Here is a 27808-nt window from a genome sequence, read left to right as displayed (position 1 = left end):
TCTGAGATGCTGTATAAAAAACCTAGATAATTATTTTATCCTTCTACCTTGTCAGAAACTGTTTCCATACTACAATTTTATATCAGATACACTCAACGTTTTTAGGATACCAGAGTGATTGTGGTTACATGTTAATGTAATCTCTGCTTCCAAGGGTGATTAGTACAGCAGCAGCACTAGTGTGGAGACAAAAATGCAACCTCTGTAGTGGGTGTGACATTAGCAGGTTTGTCAGCAATGTGACACAGTGACCTTTTCTCGTTTGGGCAAAAGTCAGTCGTCCATCCTCCGGAAACCGATAAGTGGTTGTGTGGTCTAGGAGTGTGTCAATTCGTTAGCAAGCAAACGGAAAACGGTCTTCCCCTCCTCAATAGCCTCCTTTTGGCGAGGAAGGACAAGTGTATCGGCCTGCGCGCCGAATTTGGCCTGCAGCTGAATGTAGTTGATGATCCCTGTTCTAAACATACTGTACTGTATTTGCGTGCATCTATCCTACCGCGGAAGAGTTGACATCTGCCAGACTCCCTTTGAATCAGATGTATTGTCGGAGACAACGCACACATTTAAAAACGATATGCTACCTATCCTTTTATCTATAAAATGTATTCCACAACTAACTTGGTTATCACTTTGTACATTTATTTTGGGATCCACCCCTGTAAACATAATTTGCCTGATGACGGGCAAGTGAAGGAGCTTCTCATTTCATAATAGCCCATTTTCGTCCACGTTCACACTCCTCGCCGCCTCTCCTCGATTACATTGGACCTTTTTCAAAAGGTGGTGAGAAAAGGACGGAGAGGGGAGAATGCAGGAGTTGAGCAAATCAAATTGAGAAAAGGCCAATGTTTGATCACTTCCAACATCAACATTTGTAATTGGCTGATGCAGAATGTTACGAGAAAGAATCACTGCCAGCTGGTGAGGTTAGCATAGGGCTAAGTGTGGCAGGCTGTGACCACGTGCAACTAGGTCAATGGATTTTGAGAGAGCAAAAGTTCAAGTTTAAACTTAACGTTCACAAGTATGCCCCCCTAGGATTTCCTGAGTGTGTGAGGGAGGGTGACAGCCTGTGTGAAAAACATTTTATAGTATTAAATTCTTGCTCAGTTCCTCTTGATCGCCTTGACAATAAGGCTACATAACATCGGAGTCAAAATGATTCATTGTCTATTACCATTTAGCCATTTTCTATAAACCATACCAATATCAGAATACCGTATGAACGGAAATTGTATACACAAATGTATTGTACACACTTCTGTCATGAATTGTGAGCTGTGGAGAAAGTAGACTTCGTGCACAAGATGATACCTTCTTAGAAACCATACATACAGTACATGAGAGTCACAGAAAAATGACAGTCCAGTGAAAAGATAGGGAGAACATGGTTTACTTTATTTAAAGGCATAGCCGATTCCACCATTTCTGAATGTCTAGAGAAAGACGAAACACAAAAAGCTTAGAACACAAGCCCATTTCTGGATGACCCCCCCCCCCCCAACACACACAGGTAAACGGACTCCAACCTCGCTCCCCATAACCCGTGAAAGCATTCAGAATTCCAAATCCTCATGCAGTTTCAAACTCTCAGTGATTCTCTCCTTGATATTGAACTTAAACTGGGACACAGTGCTTGATGTTGGTTGGTCAGCTGTACAGGGAACTGTTAATAGTCTCATTTTTCATTGCCTGTAATGTCCCACAGGACTATTAGAAGTATGGAATGTTACAACTGCTCAAAGTGCAGGGTTCTTTTCCACAAACCTTAATGTGGTAAAACCAAAGCCACTGTTCGATGTGTCAGTTTATCAAGGATGCAGCAGAGGAGAGTCCACATGAATGCAGTAAATGGCAGGATGCCAAGAGCAGAGCGCTTCTAACATTCTAGTGCGTTACCCCTCACTCCCTCTTCCGCCCATCTAGACAGCAAGAACTGGTAAGCTCAACACCACTGACAAATACCATTCATGATCCAAACACATCCAACCACACATTTGAAATCAGAACCCCTTTACAATGAGCAGATACAGGGCCAACTTTACAGCCCAGTTCCCCTCTAGCATTTATGTGCTAAATTCATTTTTTTTTTATAGCTTCTGGCTGAATATGTCCCAACATTCAGTCCAATCTATTTATCTTTTTAAATATAATTTTAATGTAACAGGAAAAGCACAATCACACAAATTAGACATCATTTAAAGTTGGGTTTAATAAAATGTTCTCTAACATGAAAATAAAAACATGTTTTTCCCCCTCATACAAGATATTAAGTCTTTGTATACCCTTTAAATACAAAATGCCTTTTGCTGCCTAAACCATAGAGGGTACCACTGTATATAGTCATATTTCTAACCCTATCCAACAGTGACCCCTAGACTCAACTGGCCTCTAACCCTGTTCCTGGAGAGCCTCTCTTGGTCTGCTGATTGTCACTCAGTGCTTCCTGGATTTCATTATTTGGGGAAAAAGTCATTATCGGTCTTGGGCATTTCCAATAGATTCACACTGGCGTAACCCAAGTGACAGAAACTTAATACCAAACAACTAGTTCAGTTAGTTACACACCACAGAGGTATGTAAAAAGCTGAGCTATGACTTTAGACAAGCAAACCAAGCATGCAACTCTCCAGGGCCTAATATGCGTTAATTCGATAACTGTTGTGATTATAGTAGTGGTTGTGAAGAGGTTAGCATAAATCAGTCTCTCTCTCCTGTTCTAAGCCAAGTAAGGGAGTCAGGGACTACACCTGCCCCCTGTCTCCCAGCCACAGCCCAACTGTCTGTCTGACGGTCTGTGTCTCGCTTGGCTTGTGCCCCATATTGCTGAACCAGCAGCTTTGCTGGACCCGTTTGCTTGTTTCCGTTACATGACAGTGCCAACCATGATAGTAATAATAAAATAAAAAAAACACTGACCAGGCACAAAGAGAGCCAATAAAGCTGCTTAAAACTATTAAAAGGCAGACCATGAACAAAATAAACAATTATGCAGATAAGCAAGAGTTACATTTTTACTCAAAGAAAGATGGGTAAAGAGAACATATTAATATCTACTTTCCCCATAAGCAGTAAACTATTGGACATAGTTACCCAGTATTTCATAAAGCTAAAACTGCTACGAACAAATCACAAAATACAGTATTTCTAATAATTGCAAATCTCTATTAGAGCTAATAATACTATCCCTACATCTATTTTCTCATCACCGTCTCAGTTTGTTGATTCTTTTGTTTTTGAGCGAACGTTGTGGTGAGTTTGTGAAGCGTTCCCGTCATCCTCAACTGACCTGAAGATGCACCTCCCTCCTTGTAAAACCTTTACAGAAAGGAACCATCTGCAAACTGGAAAAATCGCATCTATAGCATAATCTGCGTCTCATTTTCAAACGGTTCTGTACACAGTATGATAGGCACGCTTTCCCCCCACTTTTTACCAACGACTGTGGCAATATAGCTGTTAACGCCTTCATTCGTTCATTCATAACCCGGCTACGTTGAGCCACACTCCCCCTCCTCCTCGCTCTCTGTCCGAGATAAAGAAAATTTAGTCAAGAATTCAGAAAGATCAGTCTTTCTTTTTTTCACCACATCTGTTTTAGGCCCACCTTGCCTTCCCAAAAACACCCCGCACCACCTTTAGGCTCCTCACTTCTCCAGTAGGCAAATCAAAGACTCATAGTAAATCCACACCAAGAGCAGCTCAAGAATAGTTTTCAGAGACCAGATACATGGAATCCAAGTGAGATGGACTGAAGGATGGTTGTTTATTCCCATACTCTCCAGAGGAATTCAGGAGGTATGCATGGTGACTGGCTGTCAGAGGTTTTCAGTTTCCTCAATGTAAGAATCGTGCTCAGTGAGGTGGTGTGGGAGGTGCTTGCACGCCCTCATTGCCATGGGAGGCACAGAGAGAGAGAGAGGGGAGAGTAGACTTGCACCAGTCCTCCTCGTCAGCAGAAGGGTGTTTTGAGCCTGTTGGGTCATCGTTTCACCTTCCCCAGCCTCCATATGCCGGTAATTCCGATTTGGAGCTCGTTTTTTTTTTTTACTTCTTACTTCTTCACACAAGTGCTTCTGACTGCAGGCCCTTCAGTGTGGAGGGTTCATGGTGCCCCGGCCCCTCTGCTGCTTCTGCTGCATGAGGAGCTGCTCCAGGGCCGAAGGCCCCGGCTGCATCATGGAGCTAGACCAGATGGACTGGGGAGCACAGAGATAGATTGAAAAGGAATTTAACAATATGGGCTGTGGCAGTCATGACATTTTGTAAGCCAGGTTATGGTCATGCAAAAAATAGCCAGTCTCACGGTAATTTACAGTTAAATAACAAACACGTTGCTGATGCACAGCTTTGAAACATCTACATTTTAAAAAGTCTTATCAAAATCTAATTGAATATACACCATCACAATAAATCTATTTATTTTAGGTAGGTCTAAAACAAAGTTTATGATATGAAGAAATTGTATTTCAGAAGAACAGAATATGAGTTGGCCTACTGTATGTTATCTGGCTATGCTCCATGCCATAGGCTGTAGGCTTGTTCATTCAGCTGACAACATATGCTAATAAGTCCTGTGGCATTATTTTATATTACATGATTTTATAGCAAGAAGATTATAATTGAACTTAGCTGAATAAAATACCAAAGGATATTTTTCCCCATTCCAGAGCGAGAGTGCACATATGAAGTGGCTATGTTGAGAGTTAACGTTATCATTTGAAAAAGGGTCCTATACACTAGATTTTGAGTTATTGGGCAACTTTAGTTGTGAATGATACAAACTTTAGATATCAAAAGATATATGGGCTGCATGATGAGACTAACAGCTTACGATCTGTTCCTTGCCTCAGGCGGCACACGCTGTTCTCTCATCATGTGATCATATTTTCACCCATCAGACTATCCTCAATTCAGTAATCTTTACAAATATCCAAAAATTGTTTCGATTTAGAATGACCCATTATCAAATGGGCAGGAACAGGGGCAAGACATGTCATCTGTATGCACTCGAATAGCGAATGGAGGCCACTTTCCCGCTGGTACATTTTTCACTTATGTCTGGTAGGCTACTCCGTTTATTAAGCTGTGCAAGAGGTGATGTTCTACCCCAACTCTGTATGCCATATGTTCTCCAACCCTGTTCCTGCAGCTACCCAGTGCTAAAATTTGAGAAACCAAGTTTAATCTGTTTGGGAAAATCGATAGCAACATGTTTTAATTAAACAGCCCCTCTCTGCAATCTGAAGAAAGGAATGAAGGAAAGAGGGGAGGAGATGGAAATGCATGGTGGTGAGATATTCTGTAGCTAAAAGACAATGTGTCAGCCTATTATTTATGAAAATATAAGAAATGCCCTATTACTAGGCTATTCACAATCAAATACAAACTCACTATAACTGTTGGCTAACTCTGAATTTGTTGAATTTAGACTAGACCAATTATGTACCAAAGATATACTTTTGTGTGTGTACACTACCGGTCAAATGTTTTAGAACACCTACTCATTCAAGGGTTTTTCTTTTTACCATTTTCTAGAATAAAAGTGAAGACATCAAAACTATGAAATAACACATATGTAGTAACCAAAAAAAAAAAAGTGTTAAACAAATCAAAATATATATTTGAGATTATTCAAATAGCCTCCCTTTGCCTTGACAACTTTGCACACTCTTGGTATTCTCTCAACCAGTTTCACCTGGAATCCTTTCCAAACAGTCTTGAAAGAGTTCCCACATATGCTGAGCACTTGTTGGCTGCTTTTCCTTCACTCTGCGGTCTGACTCATCCCAAACCATCTCAATTGGGTTGAGGTCGGGTGATTGTGGAGGCCAGGTCATCTGATGCAGCACTCCATCACTCTCCTTGGTAAAATAGCCTGGAGGTATGATGGGTCATTGTCCTGCTGAAAAACAAATGATAGTCCCACTAAGCGAAAACCAGATGGAATGGCATATCGCTGCAGAATGCTGTCGTAGCAAAATCTCAAATTTGGACTCATCGGACCGATTTCCACCGGTCTAATGTCCATTGCTTGTTTTCTTGGCCCAGGCAAGTCTCTTCTTCTCATTGAGGTCCTTTAGTAGTGGTTTCTCTGCAGCAATTCTTCCATGAAGGCCTGATTCACACAGTCTACTCTGAACAGTTGATTTAGAGATGTGTGTTACTTGAACTCTGTGAAGCATTTATTTGGGATGCAATTTCTGAGGCTGGTAACTAATGAACTTATCCTCTGCAGCAGAGGTATCTCTGGGTCTTCCTTTCCTGTGGGGGTCCTCATGAGAGCCAGTTTCATCATAATGCTTGGTGGTTTGTGACTGCACTTGAAGAAACCTTCAAAGTTCTTGAAATGTTCTGTATTGACTGACCTTCGTGTCTTAAAGTAATGATGGGCTGTCTTTTCTCATTTGAGCTGTTCTTGCCATAATATAGACTTGGTCTTTTACCAAATAGGGCTATCTTCTGTATACCACCCCTACCTTGTCACAACACAACTGATTGGCTCAAACGCATTAAGAAGGAAAGACATTCCACAAATTAACTTAACGATTGAAATGCATTCCAGGTGACTACCTCATAAAGCTGGTTGAGAAAATGCCAAGAGTGTGCAAAGCTGTCATCAAGGCAAAGGGTGGCTACTTTGAATCTAAAATATATTTGGATTTGTTTAACAGCCCTAGAATCAGGCCTTCATGGTCAAATTTCTCCAAAGAAACCACTATTAAAGGACACCAATAATAAGAAGATACTTGCTTGAGCCAAGAAACACGAGCAATTGACATTAGACTGGTGAAACTTTGTTCTTTGATCTGATGAATCCAATTGAGATTTTTGGTCACAACTGCTGTCTTTTTGCAAGACGCAGAGTAGGTGAACGGATGATCTCCACATGTGTGGTTGCCACCGTGAAGCATGGAGGAGGTGGTGTGATGGTGCTTTGCTGGTTACACTGTCAGTGATTTATTTAGAATACAAGGCACACGTAACCAGCATGGATACCAACGCATTCTGCAGCGATACGCCATCCCATCTGGTTTGCGCTTCGTGAGATCATCATTTGTTTTTCAACAGGACAATGACCCAAAACACACCTCCAGGCTATGTAAGGGCTATTTGACCAAGAAGGAGAGTGATGGAGTGCTGTATCAGATGACCTGGACTTTGCAATCACCCGACCTCAACCAAACTGAGATGGTTTGGGATGAGTTGGACCGCGGAGTGAAGGAAAAGCAGCCAACAAGTGCTCAGCATATGTGGAAACACCGTCAAAACTGTTGGAAAAGCATTCCAGGTGAAGCTGATAGTGAGAATGCCAAGAGTGTGCAAAGCTGTCATCTAGGCAAAGGGTGGCTACTTTCAAGAATCTTGAAAAAGAAAAAGGAGAGCCGCACACTCTAGGAGCCCAGATGCAATAATTGAATAGCCTAATAACCAATATTTTGACAGACAAGCCATCTTCATCAGGGTATAATGACAAACACTGCGGGTCACTAGTTTATATAGTTTCCCGTGTGGCTCAGTTGGTAGAGCATGGTGTTTGCAATGCCAGGGTTGTGGGTTCGCTTCCCACGGGGGACCAGTACGGGAAAAAAATCAAATTATGAAAATTATTAAATGTATGCATTCACTACTGTAAGTCGCTCTGGATAAGAGAGTCTGCTAAATGACTAAAATGTAAATGTTTCAAAGGACATACTTTGAAGAATCTCAAATATATTTTGATTTGTTTAACACCTTTTTGGTTACTACATGATTCCATGTGTGTTATTTCATAGTTTTCATGTTGTCACGATTATTCCACAACGTCGAAGAGAGTAAAAATAAAGAAAAACTCCAGAATGAGTAGGCGTCCAAAGGTTTGACTGATATATAAATACATAGAGCTCTGAGTACCAGACCATTAGAACCTGATGGAGGAACAATAGAGCCATGAGTACCAGGCCATTAGGAGCTGATGGAGGAACAATAGAGCCATGAGTCCCAGGGCATTAGGACCTGATGAAGGAACAATAGAGCCATGAGTCCCAGGGCATTAGGACCTGATGAAGGAACAATAGAGCCCTGAGTACCAAGCCATTTGGACCTGATGGAGGAACAATAGAGCCATGAGTCCCAGGGCATTAGGACCTGATGGAGGAACAATAGAGCCATGAGTCCCAGGGCATTAGGACCTGATGGAGGAACAATAGAGCACTGAGTACCAGGCCATTAGTACCTGACGATCATTAGCAAGTTGGGTACTACCAGAGCATGTCCAAACTGCCTAAAGGGAGATTAACATGACTCAACAGTCACATGGAATTTTACTGTGGTCATGACTCATAACTGCCAGTGTGACTGTAATACAGTCAGCGCAACAGCCCTAGACAGGACCAAGAATACAGTTGGGGTGATATAAGTGGCAATAACAGGTGACATGCTTAATTCTAAACGACTAAAGGGGACTTTAGTCCAGTAACTTTCCCTAAATTCAGATGTTTTCCAGAAGTCTTGGTTTGAATATTCCTTGAATCATTTGGGAATAATCTTGTAATCAAGGAATTCTCAAACTGGGATTTCTTGAAAACTTGGGAATTTGTGGAATGTTACCAGACCTTTGCAACCCTAAAAGGTAAGAAAGGTGTGTGTCGTGCGGTACCTTCAGACTGTCCAGGAGCACAGTGGAGGAGTCTTCCATGGGCAACTCCTGGGCGGCCCAGGAGCTGCTGGGGGCGTTCCCCTGGTGCCAGCTGTTCTCAGGGGTTCGGTGGTCTGAAGAGGACGACGCAGCGGGCAGGTAGTCCAGACCAAACCCACTCACAGCTACTTGACAAAAACAGAGATTCATTATATAAAACGCCATCAATCAAGAATAACACAAAATGTCTAGAAAAGGCTAAGTTGTTATACCAAACATGACATTCATCAGTGAGTATAAGAGGTAGACGGATATCATTTATATATTTAGATTCATGAAGGTTGGCTTACGCGTCTTTTCCACCTTCCAGCGGTCGACCATCCTCCTGTCTCGGTTGTCGGGTGTTCCTATGGGGCCGAAGTTAGAGAAGGGGATGGAGCCATGGTTGTGCGTGGGTGGAGAAGAGGGTAAACTGCTTGGGTTGGAAGAATGGGGGGACTGGCTTGCTGGTGTAGAGTGGTCTGTTATGGAAATGGAGAAATATAATTACATGCAAATATGTCTTAATTTCTAACAGAATTTCTGCCTTTATAAAATGTTTTTCAATAAGATTATATTGAAATATTGACTCTGAGATGCTAAGGCCGGACAAAGTTTAATTACTGTTTTAAACGGATGGCACGCCTTAATTTTCTCCACCCCCCGCAATTATTTACATTTTTAAAAATGATCAGATGTTATTTTTTGGGCAATATATGCGGCGCTCTGTTTATAATGCACCGTCCTCTCTCCCTTGACACGTTACCAAGTTGATGCGCAAGAGACCAAACAGCCTCGTATTGGACAGTGAAACAAAGTGATGATATGCCACCGAGAACAGCTAGCATGTCCAGCAAAGTACATCGCCAGTGGCACTCACACACTTCGTGCAGATCAGCAGCTCAATGATGTGATTGACTGTCCAAGGTGGGGGCTTTTCGTTTTTTAATATGATTGCAATACTGCATTATTTTTATACCAATGGTTTATATGTACACTAGATTAGTAACAGGGGGTGCTGTTTTGAAGCCACCATGCCTCCATCTTGTAACTCCCCCACCATCGGAAGCTATATAAATGCATTTATCAATATCTACATTTGCAATATTGCATTCTATTATACATCCTATGTGAATAATGTTCATTAATGTTAATTTGTGTATTAATTATAATCTGATAAATTAAGCTGAAATGTATATTTTCTATTGTTTATGTCCATATAGCCTGGACATTCGTTACCCGATTATCAAAAAGCACTCTGATATATGGACCCCCATCTAGAGAAGTTCACAGAGAGGTTTAGCCATACCAGACAGATTCCTGCAATTACCACAAGGCCTTGGATCCTACAACAGATAACAGGAAACACGACAGAAGGAACCAAAACAAAGTCAAGATCAGCTTCGGGATCATTGCAGTCAGCTCTAGCTCAATATCCCAGCCCTGGGCACACCAGAATCACTTCACAGGTATTTTAATGAATGTATTGGGTCATTTTTCTATATCAATTAAGTTTGATTCTGTATGTAAAACATACGGTGTCTGATATTGTAAAATTTCACCATTTATTCAGGAAATGTAAACATTTATTTTCAAAGTGTAAGCTTTATGTTTTAAACCTCAACTAAAACTGCCTGTATTCCTTGTTCACATTAGATCTCAGAGAAGATGCAGTGCATCAGAGAAGATCCTTCCATAGCAGCTTATGGATCCCACTTGGAGAAGGTGAATCAAGCAATAACCAGACGTCACCAACAGCCCACTCCCCTACGTACACCAGAGTCTGATGTTTTATGCTACACAGAGAGCATCATGCGGACGGGTCAGCCCCCAGTACAGCACTCTGTTACAAGCTTTGGAGAAAGTGCCCCAATACCACCCCACTGGACTTTACTCCTGAAGATAGATTCCAGAGAAGGAAATGGATTGACAACTTGAAACTTCCATTGACTTTCACTTTGTACAAGTATAACTACCTAGGCACTCTGACATTCATATGGAAGGTATCCTCACATAACAATTGCGTTCATGAGACCAGGCTTCTGTCATCGCCACCCTGAGAAAATAAATACTAACATACCACACTAGAGCAATGCAAAAAGCATTCCTGAACAAATACACACACGCTGCCAAAGTCAACTGCTACTTCCTGAGAGAAATGTATCAGTTTGACAGACAAGAGATCAGCAAACAATGGTAAACAGGGCCTACTTGATGAGAGAGTATCCTTGTTCCTCCTTGATGGTGATGACCCAGACCTGATAATGGATTTAAAGAAGCTGAATGGCAAACCACAATCCTTTTGGGATGAAGTGCTAAAGTATTTCAACAAATACACAGCTCAGGTCAGCGATCGCAGACATGTTGAGTACCTGTACTTACCTTTTGCTATATCAGTTGAGGACTTGTGTGACAGCGGAAAAGCGGCTTCCACCAGAAACTAAAATCCCATCAATTCAGTGGCAAAGACTGTAGTTCACACCCAAGAATCCATGGTCCGTGTCCGCTCTCCAGTACACAGGAAGGTTTGACCTCAAGTTCATGGTCCAGTCTCGGGTGATAAGGGATATCAAGACAAAGTTTGTTGCAGTACAGTGGAACTACATTAAGCAGTTTGCCTGCATGTGGCAGAAGGACTGAAATGTTGTGTGGATGATAAGGCAACCATCCCTGTCGGAGAACCAGGCCAGCCTATAGGGACCTGTAACAGGCAGACATCCAAGCGCTCCTCCTGTGAGTGGGACAGTTCTAGCAGCTGCCGACCACGATTACCACGAGTGGACTTGTACTGTCATGTTGATCCCAGACATCCCAGCATCTCCATCTAGTTCATGTCAATGACAAGGTTTTCCAGCCCCGTTTCGACACAGTTGAAAATCTCAGCATCCTCAGAGGAGAGAACTACAGTGCAGATGTCTCTCCCAACAAGTCAATCTTGATCACTCAATCTGATGGGGGGCCAGACCACAGAACCACATACGCCTCTGTTCAAGCATGCCACACACTCCTGTTTGTTCAACTGGATCTTGACATGCTTATCGCCTGTAGAACAGCACCAGATAAACAGCTGGGCCAAGCCTGCCGAGAGAGTAGCCCTGGCTACCCTAACCCTAGGGAGAAGATGGAAGAATCAAATGATAAGCACGTGAAGAAGAGTAGCACAATGACAAGCCTAAGTGAAAGAGCCACCAAACAACCAGACCTGAAAGAGGCTTTTGAAAAGAGTATGCATCCTGTTGCAGCTTGTAAGTGGCTGGTTTGAGCACCTGAAGTGGAAAGGAACACACGTAGAAGTACATCAGCCCACAACACAGGAAGAAATTGCCAAAATTGCACAACGATTCAACATCATTGATACAGAAGTTGACATGATGCATGACCTCAGCAGAAAAGGCCATGACAAGGAACAATACAAGCAATTCCAGGACAGTCATTTCAAGATATCCTCCACATTTGCCAGAAGAACAATTTAAGAACTGAAGGTTTATGCCTGATCCAACATTGACAGTGGACAAACGTGAGCACCAGACATGTGACGATCTGTACAGCCTGGACACCACTGACAAGGATAGTCCTTCTCTGACACCAAATATAGAAAATGTAAAGAGGAGTGCTGCCATGGTCAGTGCAAAGGTGAGAGCGACCATCAACTGTGTTGAATGTGAGAACCCAAGGTGCTTGTATGGCTGTCTAAAGAACAAAAAGCAGTCCAACGCATTCGGGATGAGACATTTTTTTACAAGTGGTTCAGAGATTTTCAAAGACGACAATCCATATCACGAGCAGATAGTTGCTTTCAAGGGGCTAACCTGTGGAATGCAAGTGGAGACGCAGAATTATTCAGCAATCAGTGTCATTCCCAGATGTGTCCATTGTGGATGTCCAGATGTTCTTGAAGGGGAAGAGGTGGTGAGGCTCAAACAACAATTCCAACATGTCATGCCAATGAGCCCAGTGTGTAAGCAAGAAGGAAAGCAGTTCATTACGAGCTCCAATAAATCTTAAAGAGAAATGAACACCCTAGAGACCAGAATAAACAAGAAATAAAGCACAAAACAGACCGTGCTGTTGAACAGTAAAAAGCAGCAGGTGATTGTGCTATTGTCTCTGACCACAGAACATTGGCCGTCATTTTTTATTTCCAGACGAGTCTACATGTTGAATCGCCATGGTTTGTTGACACCCAGTAGACGATCTACTGCACAAGGCCAACATTAGTTATGGTGTCTTGAAGATGTTCTTGATTTTTAGAGTTCTTTTTATTTTCTATCAGGAATAAAGAAAAGTTATACTTCTCATTGGGTTTCATTTCTCATGGTTATAACACTAACATCTGCATTCTTTTTAAGAAAAACAGTACGTTTTCGCATGGAATAATATAACTCTTGAAGCTCACATTCGGCCCAGAGCCTATACAAAATGCCCAGGACAATGTGGTAAAGTACTGTTATTCCTTATCCACTTAATGTTTTGTTTTTTGCTCGCTCGCCTCACTTTTCTCTGGGGGAAATCCATTAAAACAGTGAATCAATTTTGTCTGGCCTAAGCGTGTTATTTAACACTAACAGGGGTGCTGTTGTGATGTTTATGGACAGCTTGGTGTGAAAGGGGGGGGGGCGGAGGCAGGTACCTGAGCTGGCGGGAAGGGACGGGGACCATGGAGTTCCTTCAAACAGGGAGTAGAGAGAAGGTTCCTGGTGAAGCATGGGAGCGTCGGGCTTGGGGTTGGGAGCCATGTTCTTCCCATAGGCCTGGCTGAAAATGCTGTTGTTTTGATAGGAACTCTCCTAAACCAAGAACAAAAAAACACATACGATCAAATGCCAGTCATTCATTCCCCTTTAGTTAACATTAAACATGGCATTTAAAACCCAACTGCTATTTCAGAGCAAACCTCCTTAAAAAGAAGCTCAGTGAGACTACATTAAGAAATCTGGCTCAGAGCGACCTTAAACCACTGCATGTGAGATACTGCAGACCTTTTCATTTTCCACAAACAGTAGTCAAAACAAGTCTGGGGGCAGGGCGGAGCTTTTCCCATGCATACATACGGACCTGAATTGGGAAACCAGATAAGGGCATGAGAGAAGACGACTGGCCCATCACCTCAGAGCCACTTTCCATTCTTGACTGATTTGGCAACTATAGGAGAGTTGGGGAAAAGAGTTACAGTATCAGATGTGTTAACTAATAGCTTCTGATGAATGTCATTTCTTCCATCAGCACATTCTCCCAAGTCGACGCTGCAGGTGTTTGTATGTTTGCTATTAATACTGATAGGGTTGCAATTTACACATGTAATCCGAGTTAGTTTGTTCAACCTGATCATGTACAAAATGTCTGTTTCTCTCATTATGGATAATGTAGGCATGCCTACATTTTACAGGAATCAAAAATGCAGTGACTGCTCAGAAGTACTGGGTCTATTTCTGTTAACATAGAATAAGGAACACAATCATATCAACACTAGCCTGGAAAAATATACGTACACATTCTGAACTCTTATTTAACATATAAGCCTTACATTATTTAAATGAGCCATATCCCTCCCACTCTAGTATTCTACTCACATCCCAGACAATGCTGCTTAAAACTAGTTGTGAAGGTGAATCTGGACCTGTATTCATAAAGCGCCTCATGAGTACTGAGACCCTGAATCAGGTCCCCCCCATCCATGTAATCTTACTCCTTATGTTGTAAAACTGATCCTAGATCAGCAGGCTTTATGAATACGTGTCCTGATGTTTAACATGCTGGTTAAGCCAGGGGGATTACATTAAGAGAAATTAACTACGTACAAATATATTTCGTCCTGGAGCAGTACTAAGAGGGCCAGTCAAGGCCTGGTAGAAACCATGAGGCTTAGTAAAGGCCAGCTCTTCCTCCTCCTCAAAATCTGATATACTTTTTAACAGGTCTGGAGGCAGAAGAGGGGAGCTCTTGTCCTAGTGAGAGAATGAAGCAAAAAAGGATGGAAGGAAAAAAGAAAGAAACAGAAAAGGTAAGCCAGTAAGAAATAGGTTGGCAAAGGGATAAGTTATCCAAAGATGTGGAAAAGCCAGTAAAAGGTAGTAAAAAGATAGGCCTAGTTTTCCAAAGATACAGAAATACTTTACACCAAGCCCTGTCGTCACACTGGTTTTCTGAGTCTAATTTACCAAAGGTATTATATAAGCCCATACATTGCAGTTGGAGTTGTTCAAGCATAACAATTTGACACCAATATAAGATGCTGGAGATTAATCATACAACCAGATAGTATTACAACTTTCAAATTCCTTCCTAGTCAAGTCGACCACCTTAAAAAAAATGAAAATGATGCCAAAACAGAAGTGGGAGGAACCTGCAAGCATTATGTAACACTACATAAGGACAACATACAGTTGAAGTTGGAAGTTTACATACACTTAGGTTGGAGTCATTAAAACACATTTTTCAACCACTTGGAGTGGCCATCACAAAGCCCTGACCTCAAATCTATAGAAAATTTGTGGGCAGAACTGAAAAGTGTGTGCGAGCAAGGAAGCCTACAAACCTGACTCAGTTACACCAGCTCTGTCAGGAGGAATGGGCCAAAATTCACCCAACTTATTGTGGGAAGCTTGTGGAAGGCTACCCGAAACATTTGACCCAAGTTAAACAATTTAAAGGCAATGCTACCAAATACTAATTGAGTGTTTGTTAACTTCTGACCCACTGGGAATGTGATGAAAGAAATAAAAGCTTAAATAAATCATTCTTTCTACCATTATTCTGACATTTCACATTCTTAAAATAAAAACTGGTGATCTGAACTGACCTAAGGCAGGGAATTTATACTAGGATTAAATGTCAAGAATTGTGAAAAACTGAGTTTAAATGTATGTAAGGTGTATGTAAACTTCCGACTTAAACTGTAGCTCCCAATCGGTTGCTCAAACAACCAACAGGTATGGTCAGTCCAATAACAGATCTTTAAAACCTACATGCTGGACATATTTCCTGTGGGTCCAGGACAAGATTTCCGAAGCATACACCAGGCCAATAAATGAGTCCAGCGAGACCCAATGGACTCAAATCCAACATTTAGTGTCGAGTAGGCTAATGTACCCTTCAGCATAGCCCAATACGCATCCTCTCAGCACTTTGTCACAACAGTTACACCATCCATATACCAAATCGTAAAACACACTAAAGAATTGTAAAAAATAAACATAAGCTAGGTTTCCATCCAATTGGCGACAGATGATTTATATGTCAATATTCTAAAATCCGCATTAAAAACATGCGCATTTTTCCATCAGAGATGCGTTTCCATCAAATGGACTTGAGGATAAAAGGTTGTGCATGATGACAGAGCACAAAAATACCTTCTACGGTTAAATTCCCATGAATCGAATAAAAAGAAAACAAGTTAAACGGGTTTCCATTGCATTTTCAAAATGTTGTGTTAGATAGCAAGTGTGTCCACTCTAGTATTGGCAAGTGCGCTCTAGCCAACAGCTTGCAGATACAGTGGGGATAGGCCTTTAGCCAACACGATGAGATTATTATGGACAAAAGAGCAGGATCATTTTTATTTGTCAAATGACAGCCAAGCAAGCAGCGATGATCATGTCACCAGAATAAGACCCTCAATATTTATTGGAAAGGAGCATCAAGCTCATCACAACTTATTTCATCTGTAGCCTAATAAACTGCATACTTTTCCGACGTAGTGGGAGGACCACGTCCTCGCATGACACCAAGTTTACTTCAAATATTGATTTAATAATAATCATCATCTCGCACATACATATCACAATTAATTTTAACAAAAAGATCCCACCTTGTCTAGCGTGTTTTGTTGACATTTGGAAATGTCGACTGTCATGACTTTTATCCGGCATACACTTTACTCACATAAAAAAGGTTGGATGGAACTGGTTATAGAAAAGAAAGAGCACAAGACCAAACCTATTCCACAACCCTTCCTTCTCCTTAAACTCTCCATTCCCTAATTTGCAGCGTTTGGTCCCAAATGGAACCCGGTCAAAAGTACGGCACTAAATAAGGAATAGAGTGCCATTTGGGATACAACTTAGGTCTAGGTGGTTGAGGAGTACACCAAGACTCACCTCAAAAGGAGGCCCTCTGGGTGTGTTGTCCTGGTCTGGGTGGAAGGCCCCGGGGGGCAGCCGTTTGCTCATCCTCTCCCCCACCATCGGTCTGTTATCCCCAACGCGGTAGGAAGGGTCCCAGTAAAAATCCTGCATTTTCACATCCGGGTACTTCATCTTCTTGTCCATGCTGTTCTGCTGGGGCACCGTCTGCATGGCGTACTGCTGCTGCTCAAAGAGCTTGAGGGGGTCCTGGGGGCTTCCCATGTAGTAGGGCTGCTTGACAGGCATCTGCATGGCCTGCATCTTCTGCATGGTGGGCTGGGTCTGGTGCTGCTGGGCCTGGTGCTGGCCCCACATCTGTCCAGCCTGATCTACCTGCATGTACTGTTGGTCAGGAGGAAAACAGGACACTTCTCAACAAAAAAAAAATCCCATAACTAGGCAAGTCAGTTTAGAACAAATTCTTATTTACAATGACAGTCTACCAGGGAACAGTGGGTTAACTGCCTTGTTCAGGGGCAGAACAACAGACTTTTACCTTGTCAGCTCGGGGGATTCGATCTTGCAAACTTTCGGTTACAAGTCAGACGCTCTAACCACTAGGCTACTTGCTGTCATCATTCCTGTAAATAACCATTCTGGCTCTCAACTGACTGGACTGATGTTATCTATTAGTATCTTACCAGTCCAGAACCATTGTGATCTATAATTTACCTGCTGCATCCCTGGATGGTGAGGTGGGCTTTTGCCCAGCTGGACTGGCTGCACAGGCTTGGTGGGCGACTGCTGCTGTTGGACAAGAGCCTGGACCTGGAGCTGCATGGTCTGGGAAGGCTGTTGCTGGCCCTGGCCCTGGGGGGCCCCTTGGTTCATCGCCCCCGGCACTGACGGCCTCTGCTGGCTGTATGGAATGTGCGACGGCTTCCCAGCCTGAACCTGCACCTGCTGGATGCCATGAAATAACATTTTTTATGGTATCGTTTTTTGGTTCCAAGCACATTTGTATTTGTTTGCACAAGAGGATCCAAATTAAACATAGTCCTGGACTAAAAGTCATTTTCAATGGAGATTCTACATTAAAAGTCCTTTTAAATCCAGGATTAGGCTTAATCTGTGTCCGCTATTCTGGCCCTTAGAGTTGAGCACGTCTCCCTTTACCTGCTGGGCACCGGGCTGCTGAGGGTGGGAGGCCGACTGCAGGAACGGCCCGGGGACAGACATGCCCGTAGAGAAGGTAAAGCCGGGATTCATGGAGAACGCCACGGGAGGAGGGATCACATAGGCTGGAGGGGGGAAACCTGGAAAGAGCAAGTTAATTTAATTTATTCACATGGCAGAATACAATTGAACTGCAAACAGTTTAAACATAAAACAGAGAAGGTTATTCACTACTCTTAGATCTAAAAAGCTTTTAAGTGTAAAACTTTTTAATCTAGGCACTGTGAGAGGTGGAGCTAGTACCTTGTCGGCTGGGCAGTGGAGGGAAGGCTCCCGGGTGGTACATGGGGATGAACTGGGAGGAGCAGGTAGTCTGGGTCTGAGTGACTGGAGTCTTCCTGGCCTCAGACACTGGCGTCTTCCTCATATCCAGCTGGGCTTTCACCTGCATGAAAACACAAACTCAGTCAGTAAAGTAGTTAAGCCTTCAACCACAGTAAACATGTCTGAATCCCAAAGGGCACTCAGTGGGCCCTGGTCAAAAGTAATGCATTCTACAGGGGGAAGGGGGCCATGTGGGATGCATACATACAATCACAGGATATATCCCAACTTCAAGAAAAACTATTCATTTGACCTGTTTCCCTGCGTCTGCAGCTTTCTCATGGCTGTTCTTCTTCACCTCACTCTTCCTCTTGCCATCCCTCTTCTGCTCTCCTTTTCCCGGCACTCCATTGCCTTTGCCGAAGTCCCTCCGTTCCTTCCCTGCCTCCTTCTGGTGGTGATTGCGGCTGGGCTCCCTGCTCTGCTCCCGGGGCTTGATGTTCTCCTTGAAGGTCACCACGGGCCTCTCGCCGATCTCCAACACGCTGTTCTGGGTCTTGCCCATGGACAGGACTGACTTCAGGCCCATGTTGCCCTCGTTGGGGGTCTGCTCACTGTTGGAGGACTCCTGGAGCACAGGGGCATCCTTCTCCTGGGGCTCCTCGATGGCCAATTCCTCGATGTCGGTGATGAACAGCAGCAGGCCATCGCTGACTTTGTACTGAATCAGCCTGCAACATAGTACACACAAGATTACTTTATTATCCAATGTACATGGGAGTCCAAAGCAAACTTGTCTTCTGCTTTATTCCAACCCCTCCAAAACACAGGCCTTGTGAAATACTGTTGCATCTTTTAAAAGTAAGCAATTATTCAAAGATGGAAACTGCTTTTATATTGTTGTTATGGATGTGGTAGTTCAAAACAGTAGTGGGTAGAGAGAGGAAGACTCACCCTGGCTGGTTGTCTGCCACCCATTTCCCCAGGCTGATGAGCCTCTGATGACGGGCACGGACTGGCAGACCCTCCTTGTCCACAGCAACACCCTGGTGGCCTTTAGTGAAGTCAAGGGTCCTGGAAAAGGAGTACACCAAAACAGACCAGGGTTAATACAATAAAACATGGAACATGGTATGCACACAACGACACATTCTATATGGAAGAGAGGCTGAGACAAAAGGGGATGTACTGTATGTACCGTAGCGCTGGCCTGAGAGCCAAAAACCCCTGCAGTTCAAACTCCTCTGGAAGTGGAGTCACTGGAAGAGAGAGGTAAGGGACATTGTCTCTAAATAATCAACAAAAAATGAAACAAATTTGCATATCAAAAGCAGAGATATCGAATGGCCATTACTTGATGCACAGGAAACATCATCTTCCTTTGGTTGGAAACTGTTCAGAATGGACACCAGCCAAGGCCAAACACTAAGGCGAAATAAGAGCAAAATCTTGTTTAACTAAATGCAGACAATACAAAACCACATTCAAAAGTATTACTGCCATTGCTAAGATCTAAAAGAAAAGAGTCCAAAACAAATAACACGCTACAACACCAGACAGGCAGAATGTATCTAAACACCTAGAGGGTAAACAGTGACATTGAAAGAGAAAAGATTCACATACTACTGTCGTCTGTCCACGGCGCCGTCCTGAAAAACGGTAGGTCGTAGTTTGAGCCAGTCAAGGGACACCTTGATGGCTGGCAATGGACATTCTCCCATGATCTCCTCTCCTCGGTTCTTGTTCAGCAGTGCTCGGCTACACATGACACCAAGAAATGACACTGCGGGAAAGGAAGAGGGCCTTAAAACACCAACAACAACCTGGCTCCTTGAATCATTCCAATTCCACAGAGTGAGGTCGAGGAAAGAGTTCCAGGTAATCTGCTAGTGGGGCCGTGAGAAAGCACCCTGCAGTTGACACAGTTCAATCTAAGATAACTGATTTGGTAACATCGATCTGTACTTCCAGATTATTAAAAAAAAGCAAGTAAAACTTCAAATCTAAAAACAGCAGTTGCATAACAACGAACAGCCATGTCATCCACAAGGTAAGTTGTATTGTGCATATTGAGAGACAATTGGAGTCGGGGACATACTGAAGAGACCGAGAAGTTGGAGCCAGCCGATTTGCTCCTCGGAGCTGAAGCTCTGGTCATCTGCTTCATTGCCGAAGTCCCTCAGATGGTGCAGCTCAAACATGTTGATAATTGTGATGTGGACCAGCTGCTGGGAGCTGAAGGCTTTCTGCAGAATCAACCGCTGCAAAAAAAACAAGGGTGTTTAAGCTACTGTCATATATGGAATTGGGGTAGCTTCAGACATCTTCGGGCAGTTTCCTAGACACAGATTAAGCCTAGTCCTGAACTAAAAAGTACTTTCAAATAATATTCTCCATTGAGAATAGTTAAGCCCAGTACTAGGCTTAATCAGTGTCCGGGAAACCTGCCCAAACACTTTCACAGGAAGGTACATATCCAAGACCACTCTATTATCTACCCTTACAGACAGACTTCAGAGTATGTTGCCTATTATTTTGTTACAAAAAGTGGACTTTTAAGATCTGCTAATATTTGTTTAAAATCCAATTCAGTCTTTTTTGACACATTCTTGCCGGGATAAGCTTTTCTAATCGCCAGTGCACGGCAAGTTGGAGTAGACATGAACCAATGTCTATTTTAATAAATCCATTGAATAAACACCATCAAAGAAATCAATTATTCATTTGTTTTAGGCAGGTCTTAAGAAACATAAGACTAATAAAATGTATTGAAAATAATAGGATGCCATATTTTGCTTTTAACTATGTTATTAGTCTGTGCAGCCTGATGAAATCAATAGTTAATTAAACAGACAAGACACACTTAGCCTACTATAATCAGGGTAGCCTATGAATATAAATGAAATATAACACAAAATACAAATAATATTTTTAACCACACAACTTGAGTCACAGCAACGTGTGGAACCGCTGTCATAAAAAAAGGTGATATTTTATAAACAGAGCCCAAGCTTTTCTGATCCACGTTTCATCTCTTTCCTACCACCACTCCACTTTGTTAGGGAGCAGGGTCTTACACTGAGTATCCTCATCATGATACCGATAGAAAATAATAGCAATCTATATTTTCCAAAAGCATGGGAGTCTCATGTTCATGCTTCACAACCTCCGTGGGCTTTTAGACAGTTGCCTATTCGTGATAGAGCAAAATAATAGACCCCCTCTTGATTTAGGCTACATTATTGCATGCTAAATGTTTCTGATCAGTGATAGATGAGCAAACAAATAGATGAGCTTTACCACCTCCACTTATTTGCCCAGCCAGAGAATTAACCAAATATACAGACAGATTCAGTGAAACAAAATCACATAGATTGATTAAGACAAGTCACAGGCATTTGGTCAGGAGTAGGCCTAGTCTACTAAGCGACTGAAGAGCAAAATAATCCACTTGTTAAATTATACAGAACTAAAATATAAAAACGCAACAATTTAAAAGATTTAGCTGAATAGGGTATAAGGAAATCAGTCAAATGAAATAAATTCATTAGGCCCTAATCTATTGATTTCACGACTGGGTAGGAGCTTAGCCATGGGTGGGCCTGGGAGGGCATAGGCCCACCCACTGGGGAACCAGGCACAGCCAATCAGAATATGTTTTTCCCCCAACAAAAAGGGCTTTATTACAGACATAAATACTGCTCAGCAGCAGCACCCCACCCCCCCAACTTGACAAGATGATCACGAGCAGCACTCACCTCAACTTAGCTAATATTTCCCCAAGCTAATTGTAGCTTAACCAATATCCAAACGGCGATTCAGTAAACATTTAAAAAATGAAATAATATAAATACTTTTATCTTTTTTTAAAATCGGACATTGTTTGATATATCAAGACGATCGAGTCCCCACGCTTGTCTCAAATCAGCGCTGAAATAGTTGACCACACGCAGGTATAGGCTATTGCTTCAAATGTATTATAACAATTGGATAACTTTGGAAATTTCAGTAAGCAACAATTTGATGGCTTCAATTGCATTAGCCTACTTTACTCCGATATTTACGTAATTCAGTGATATTTATTCAAACAGGAATTATATATGGATACATCCAGTTGTGGTTAAGAAAACAGTGCATGAGTGGGCTATGCGAAAACATGGGTGAAGGGACATGCCTTGCAAAGTTAAGAACTGCCAGGAGGATAGTAGTAATGGGCGCTGCCTAGCAACCATCCAAGACCTTAAGAGCATAGCGTGCATGCCAATGCTGCCTCAGCATTACAGATACATTTCATACTAAGCCGTAAGCAGAACATTAACGCAATCATGACTAGGTCATTAGGCAGAAATAAAATAGAGGCTTTGTCGCCAGTAATACCGTCATCTATAAAGAAAAGTCGGCAAAAAGTTGACAAGATGCTTAAGTTGGTGGGAACACGTCTTGGTTTGAAAGATGTATATCCTTAGTTCCCCTTCACAAAGTATGCAAGGATTTAAACTTTACTTTAAAACATTACCTGAAACTGTTCTTCCAGCTTCTCTCTCAGGTTGTTAAGCTTCTCCAGGCTCTTGCTCAGGTAAACATGACCATGGAACTTGATGAAGGCCTTGATGAAATCTGACACACTCCACTTTGTTTTGACCTCATCACGGCTGAAGACGAGACAGGGATTAAGTATACATGGAACAACTTTAACTCCTAAAGTCCATACACTGTAAACCAGCTGGGTGATATCAACACCGGTTAACATGGAAATTAAAATGCTCATTAGTCCCATCCCAAATGATGGTTGATAAAGGTGGGAAAATAAATAAAAGCTAAGCAAAACATCTTCAAAAGAGCAGTTGAGATGAGGCTACAATAAAAATGCTCAATGATACCTTTCAACGGCTTTAGCGAGAGCTTTCTGCAGGTTGGTGGAGGCTGCAGGGAAAGGGAACTTGACGGCGATGCTCCTGCAGTAGTAGAATATCGTTGTGAGGTGGTCCCCTTTAGAGGAGGCCAGGATGGCCAGCTGATTGTAAGGCTGACCTGTTGGAGGAGAGACATTGACAGATCAACAGGTTGACAGAAGACTTCATATACCGAAATGATTTCCTTGTCAGGTGAAAGAAAAAAGAAGCACATTAATGCTGTGTGTGTGTCGGTAAACAAATACTGTACAGGAAAACTTCTGTATAAAGTACTTACCATTTGAAGGGACAAGTTGAGCTGCGTGTCTGTAATAGGACTCCGCCTGGCTGGTTTGGTTGCGATATCGTGCTGGAGGGGGGGGGGGGGGGGTAGTAGCATATAAGCAAATCTCCTCAAAGCATTGCTTTGACCACAAAATGATCTGCACAGTTAAATTATTTAGTAGCGATAATGTGACAACACTCACCGATGTCTCCGAGGTGGACGAGACAATGCTGGCAGATATAAGAGCAAGAGCTGGGTTGGGGTTTTACAATGGCGCTGGTGTTGGTCTGTTTATTGCTGATAATTCCAAGCTGAGATGACTTCACACGGCAAGGCAAGTCCACGTTGAACACAGTACACAGCTCCTGTAGTAACTGTTAGAGTCCAGGATCAAGTATTATTAAGAGCAGCCGAGTTCTGCGTCATTATCACATTGAAGATCTTCAAATATAATTTCATGTGTAATGTGTTGACCCCAGTTTTGAAACATGTCTGTCCTGAATTTTGTTTTTAAATGTCTGATGTATGAATGTTGTTCTTTTGTATATAATGTTTTCATGTTTAGACAGGAAGCTACAAAAGTATTGGGACAGTGACGTTTCTTGTTGTTTTGGCTCTGTACTCCAGAACTTTGGATTTTAAATTATACAATGAGCGAGGTGAAAAAGTGGGCTGTCAGCTTTAATTTGGGGGTATTTTCATCCATATCGGGTGAACCATTTAGAAATTACAGCACTTTTTGTACATAGTCCCTTCATTTTAAGGGACAAATTCACTTGTGTATTATTAAAGTTGTAAAAAGTGTCAGTATTTGGTCCCATATTTCATAGCACTGACAGAGCTCCAGAGTTCCTCTGTGGAGATGGGAGAACCTTCCAGAAGGACAACCATCTCTGCAGCACCTTTTTTTATATACACACACACATTTTTTGTTTGTTTATTTTTTGCTTTGTCATTATGGGGTGTTGTGTGTTGATTGATGAGGGGGAAAAAACAATTTAATCAATTTTAGAATTAGGCTGTAATGTAACAAAATGTGAAAAAAGTAAAGGGGTCTGAATATAGTGTGTGTATGTGTACACACACACACTTGTTTTTATGGTTATGACATTTTATTTTCATAACTGTCTCCATCCATAAACATCGGTTATGCAGTTATATGGCAATTGTGCCAGCCCTCGTTAGGCTACATTGTAGTTGCAACTTACTTGTGTGTAGAATCCACTAGCTGCCTCAAGAAATAGGGACAGATTGGCCTGCACCTCACTTCTATTAGGGTTGGCTCGGTTCTTGGCTTGACTCTGTAGTGTTGTTATTTGATTTTTAAAAGCATGGTTCCAGCTGAAAAATAGAGGAAATCAAATACCTTTTAGTTTAATCAAACAGCTGATGATAATCAATCTAATTCCAACAATACAACAGTTGTATTGTGCTTGAACGCAAGCTGACTCACTAAACTTATCTACCGTTTTTATAGTTGTCTTCCAATCTTATAAATATAATTGTATAATTGAGGACCATCTAATTGTTAGGAAGCAAGACTAAGACCCCTAGACCTAGCAAGAGAAGCGATAGTAGTAGGCAGGCTAATCGGTTTCATAACATAATCAAAGTAATGTAAACTGGGGCTTACAGATCTTGCTCCACTTTCTTGTCCAAAGCATACTCCAGGTCAGTCACCAGCATCTTCTGGTACAAGTCCTGAAGCGCTTGCCTTGAAGTCCAGACCTCTGCTGCACCAAGCTTAAAATCTAGGGGAAAAGATGACACTCACTGATCTTTTATACACATCAGATGGATTACGCTGCAGACTAAACCACTAGAATGAGATTATATTTCTATAGGCTAAACATCCTTCATCAAATAGGCCTACAACAGTGAGACTATTCATAGATACCATGGGATACATATGCAGAATATGACAAATTAATATGCAATCCCTGTCCCAGCTGTGGGGATTATCAACATTCAAAAACAGACAAGTATAAAAGCTTTCAAGAACAAAACTTTTGACATTAAGAGAAGATATTATCAAAAGCAATACTGTCTGCAATTCATACTCTATATGCAGGGGTTGTGGATTAAAACAAAGCAAGCCCAAATTTGAGGTGTGAACATACCTGTCATGTCAGCCTTCAGGGCCTCTGCCTGCCTGCTCGGTTGTAAACAAACAAAAGAGGCGGCAAGCTAAGTCAATCAATACAGACCCATTGAGAACCACATCTTCCGACGCTACCTAGTATAAACCATAATGAATTAAGATCAGTGTATTGGATATTTAAAAAGATTAACATAAACTATGGGGATTAAAGACAGGGTGTGCTAGTCCTCTGCCACTAATTCCTAAATTCAATCAAGCATGTAACAGGAGATTGTATTTGTGGTTTGACATGCTGGAAAGGGATAGGCTAAAAACTACAGACACTACTAGTTTCAATGGAAACTGAGCACTATTTGCCATTAAACAGGAGGAAACATGTTTTCGTCTTATGTAATAGACTACTTCTCATGATCGCATCTTTCCATCGACAATAGACTACTTTATTGGATTTCTATGCATTCAAATGATACAACACTACTGCTATCTCGTAAACTAAGCAAGATTGGCCATATACTGTTGTTATTATCCTTCATCGTGTAGCTCAATGGTCGGGCTAGGGATGAAGAATACTAATATAGAGGGCTCACGCTACCAGTGTAGGGGGTGAAGTGTTTCTACTCCTGTATTTCTTAAAGCACGATTTGCTATAACATCCCAATATCTGTCAACGAAATATGAGCCAATTCCTCTCTGATATAACAAAGGACCTGTATATTTTCATAAAAACAGCAAATGATTGGTTTCATTTCGTGAGAGATGCACAGTGAAGTGTCAATACAGCAAACTCGCACTCACAGGCCAAACTGGAATGCATGTATACCAAATTTAATCAAGCGTTAGCCAAATACTGTCACCAGTCGCTGGCTGGCTACGACTTTAGATTGATTATAGTGGATGAACCTATGGTTACATTTGGCTTGTTGACTTTACTTGGCGTTTGATTTACAACATCCTTGCCTGGATAATCCAATGTCACTGACACTAGTCTGAGCTGCTAGGTAACGTTTTGCTAAAGCCAAGGCCCATGTTGCCAGCCATTTAAAAAATATATATTGTTAGTAATCAATGTGGACAGAAAGGTTCACTGCAGTGACTAATGTTAGCTAACTAATCCAGTTTAGCTAGTTAAACGGTAGACATCCGGACTCAGGTTGACATCCATTAGCTAACTAGCTACCAAGCTAAAAACGACATGCCCAGCAGGCTAACGTTAGCTAACTACCAAACAAGGACGCTACTAGGTTAGCTAGCTAACTGCTGCCTATGATCAAACTAGTTATCCGTTCGCTATGTACCGCGCTCGAGAATTAACTTAGTAACGTTAGCTAGCTATCCATTTTCCTTACGACACATACTACTTCCATTCCGTCGCTATGGAAATAACCATTATGGTTAGTAAAAACTTGGCTAACGTGTTATCGTATCGACCGAGCAAGCTAACGTTAACTAGCTAGTCATCCTAACGTTACTAGCGAGCTAGAAAACTACTGTGTACTTTAGCTCACTAACATGCTAGCAGTAACACCCATAGCTAATAACTGACCCTACTCACAGTCAGATACGTTTTTAACACGAATAAACAACAAGGATGGCACCTTCAGTGAAATTTCGTTCAAATAGGTAACGTTAGCTGCTAGCTCAAATAACGCGTTTTCCTGTTGTGCGTTGCTAGCTAACGCTGCTGGCTAATTAGCTAGACAGAACGGACATTTATAGCGATAACACAAATAAGATTAAACAGTAGGTGAGAAGAAGAAAAAAAAACGTATCAAATGTAGAATTTCAAATTTACCGTAAATATTGGGCGCAGAGGTTCATCCTGTCCGATCGCCGGTCTTTAGACAACGACTGGTCCAAAAGCAAGAGCTACTCCCGGCGCCATATTGTTCGTCACTCTGTCACTAACAGAGCCACCGGCCCAGTTGCTGCGTTCTTGACAACTCTGAAACTCAAAAACCTCTGAGTTAAAAATTTGCGTACGGTTTTTGTGTAGAGCTTCCTATTGGTTGATTCTGATACTTTCCGAGTGGGAAACTCTGACCTAATCTTCTACGAGTATCCAAGTCGGAATGTCCGAGTTCCAAGTTGTTTTGAACGCGGTAAATGTACACCAGGCAAATTGTGAGCGGCACAAGGTATGGTCAAGTTTTGTTTCAAGCCAGTGGGCCTGCTTCGCGGTCACACTGACCTACAGTAATATATCCATTCTGACCTCAATTGCCTTGGGCGGAATTAGGAAAATTATCAAAATCTACCTAGCCTAACCTAGGCTAACTAAGAGGTTAATTATAGGCTATACTAGAATGGAAT

The 27808-nt window shown here is 42.1% G+C and overlaps 1 protein-coding gene across 3 annotated transcripts; it reads right to left on the bottom strand.

Moving 5' to 3' along the window:
* Nucleotides 1-1377: 1377 nt before the first annotated feature.
* Nucleotides 1378-27462, bottom strand: LOC115169792 (protein SMG7). 3 transcript variants are annotated; one of them, XM_029725741.1, is made up of 24 exons: nt 27291-27462; nt 25518-25549; nt 25031-25148; nt 24606-24738; nt 23600-23771; nt 23410-23481; nt 23100-23250; nt 22736-22871; nt 20318-20480; nt 19843-20002; nt 19574-19644; nt 19418-19478; nt 19174-19293; nt 18533-18950; nt 18199-18340; nt 17896-18035; nt 17452-17679; nt 16753-17121; nt 14455-14601; nt 13712-13798; nt 13287-13443; nt 8968-9138; nt 8639-8802; nt 1378-4199 (listed from the first exon to the last, which is right to left on the bottom strand). In XM_029725741.1, the coding sequence occupies exons 1-24, from the start codon at nt 27314-27316 to the stop codon at nt 4092-4094; spliced, it is 3546 nt and encodes a 1181-aa protein (XP_029581601.1). In that variant the 5' UTR covers nt 27317-27462; the 3' UTR covers nt 1378-4091. The 3 variants fall into 3 exon arrangements, with proteins under 3 accessions (XP_029581601.1, XP_029581600.1, XP_029581602.1); XM_029725740.1 differs by having other exon boundaries at nt 17452-17682; nt 27291-27461; XM_029725742.1 differs by lacking the exon at nt 14455-14601 and having other exon boundaries at nt 17452-17682; nt 27291-27459.
* Nucleotides 27463-27808: the final 346 nt, after the last annotated feature.

This window comes from Salmo trutta, chromosome 31 (assembly GCF_901001165.1).
Source record: "Salmo trutta chromosome 31, fSalTru1.1, whole genome shotgun sequence".
Lineage (NCBI taxonomy): Eukaryota > Metazoa > Chordata > Actinopteri > Salmoniformes > Salmonidae > Salmo > Salmo trutta.
Note: the sequence above shows the minus strand (reverse complement) of the source record. Positions and strands in the feature narration are given on the sequence as shown.

Excerpts from the sequence above, each read along its gene's own strand:
- LOC115169792 (XM_029725740.1), bottom strand. The coding sequence starts at position 27,316 with ATGAACCTCTGCGCCCAATATTTACG. Across the intron at positions 14,602-16,752 it reads CCAGAGGGCCTCCTTTTGAG|GACAAGAGCTCCCCTCTTCT; the intron begins GTGAGTCTTGGT and ends TTCTCTCACTAG. Across the intron at positions 9,139-13,286 it reads GTCCCTTCCCGCCAGCTCAG|ACCACTCTACACCAGCAAGC; the intron begins GTACCTGCCTCC and ends TTTCCATAACAG.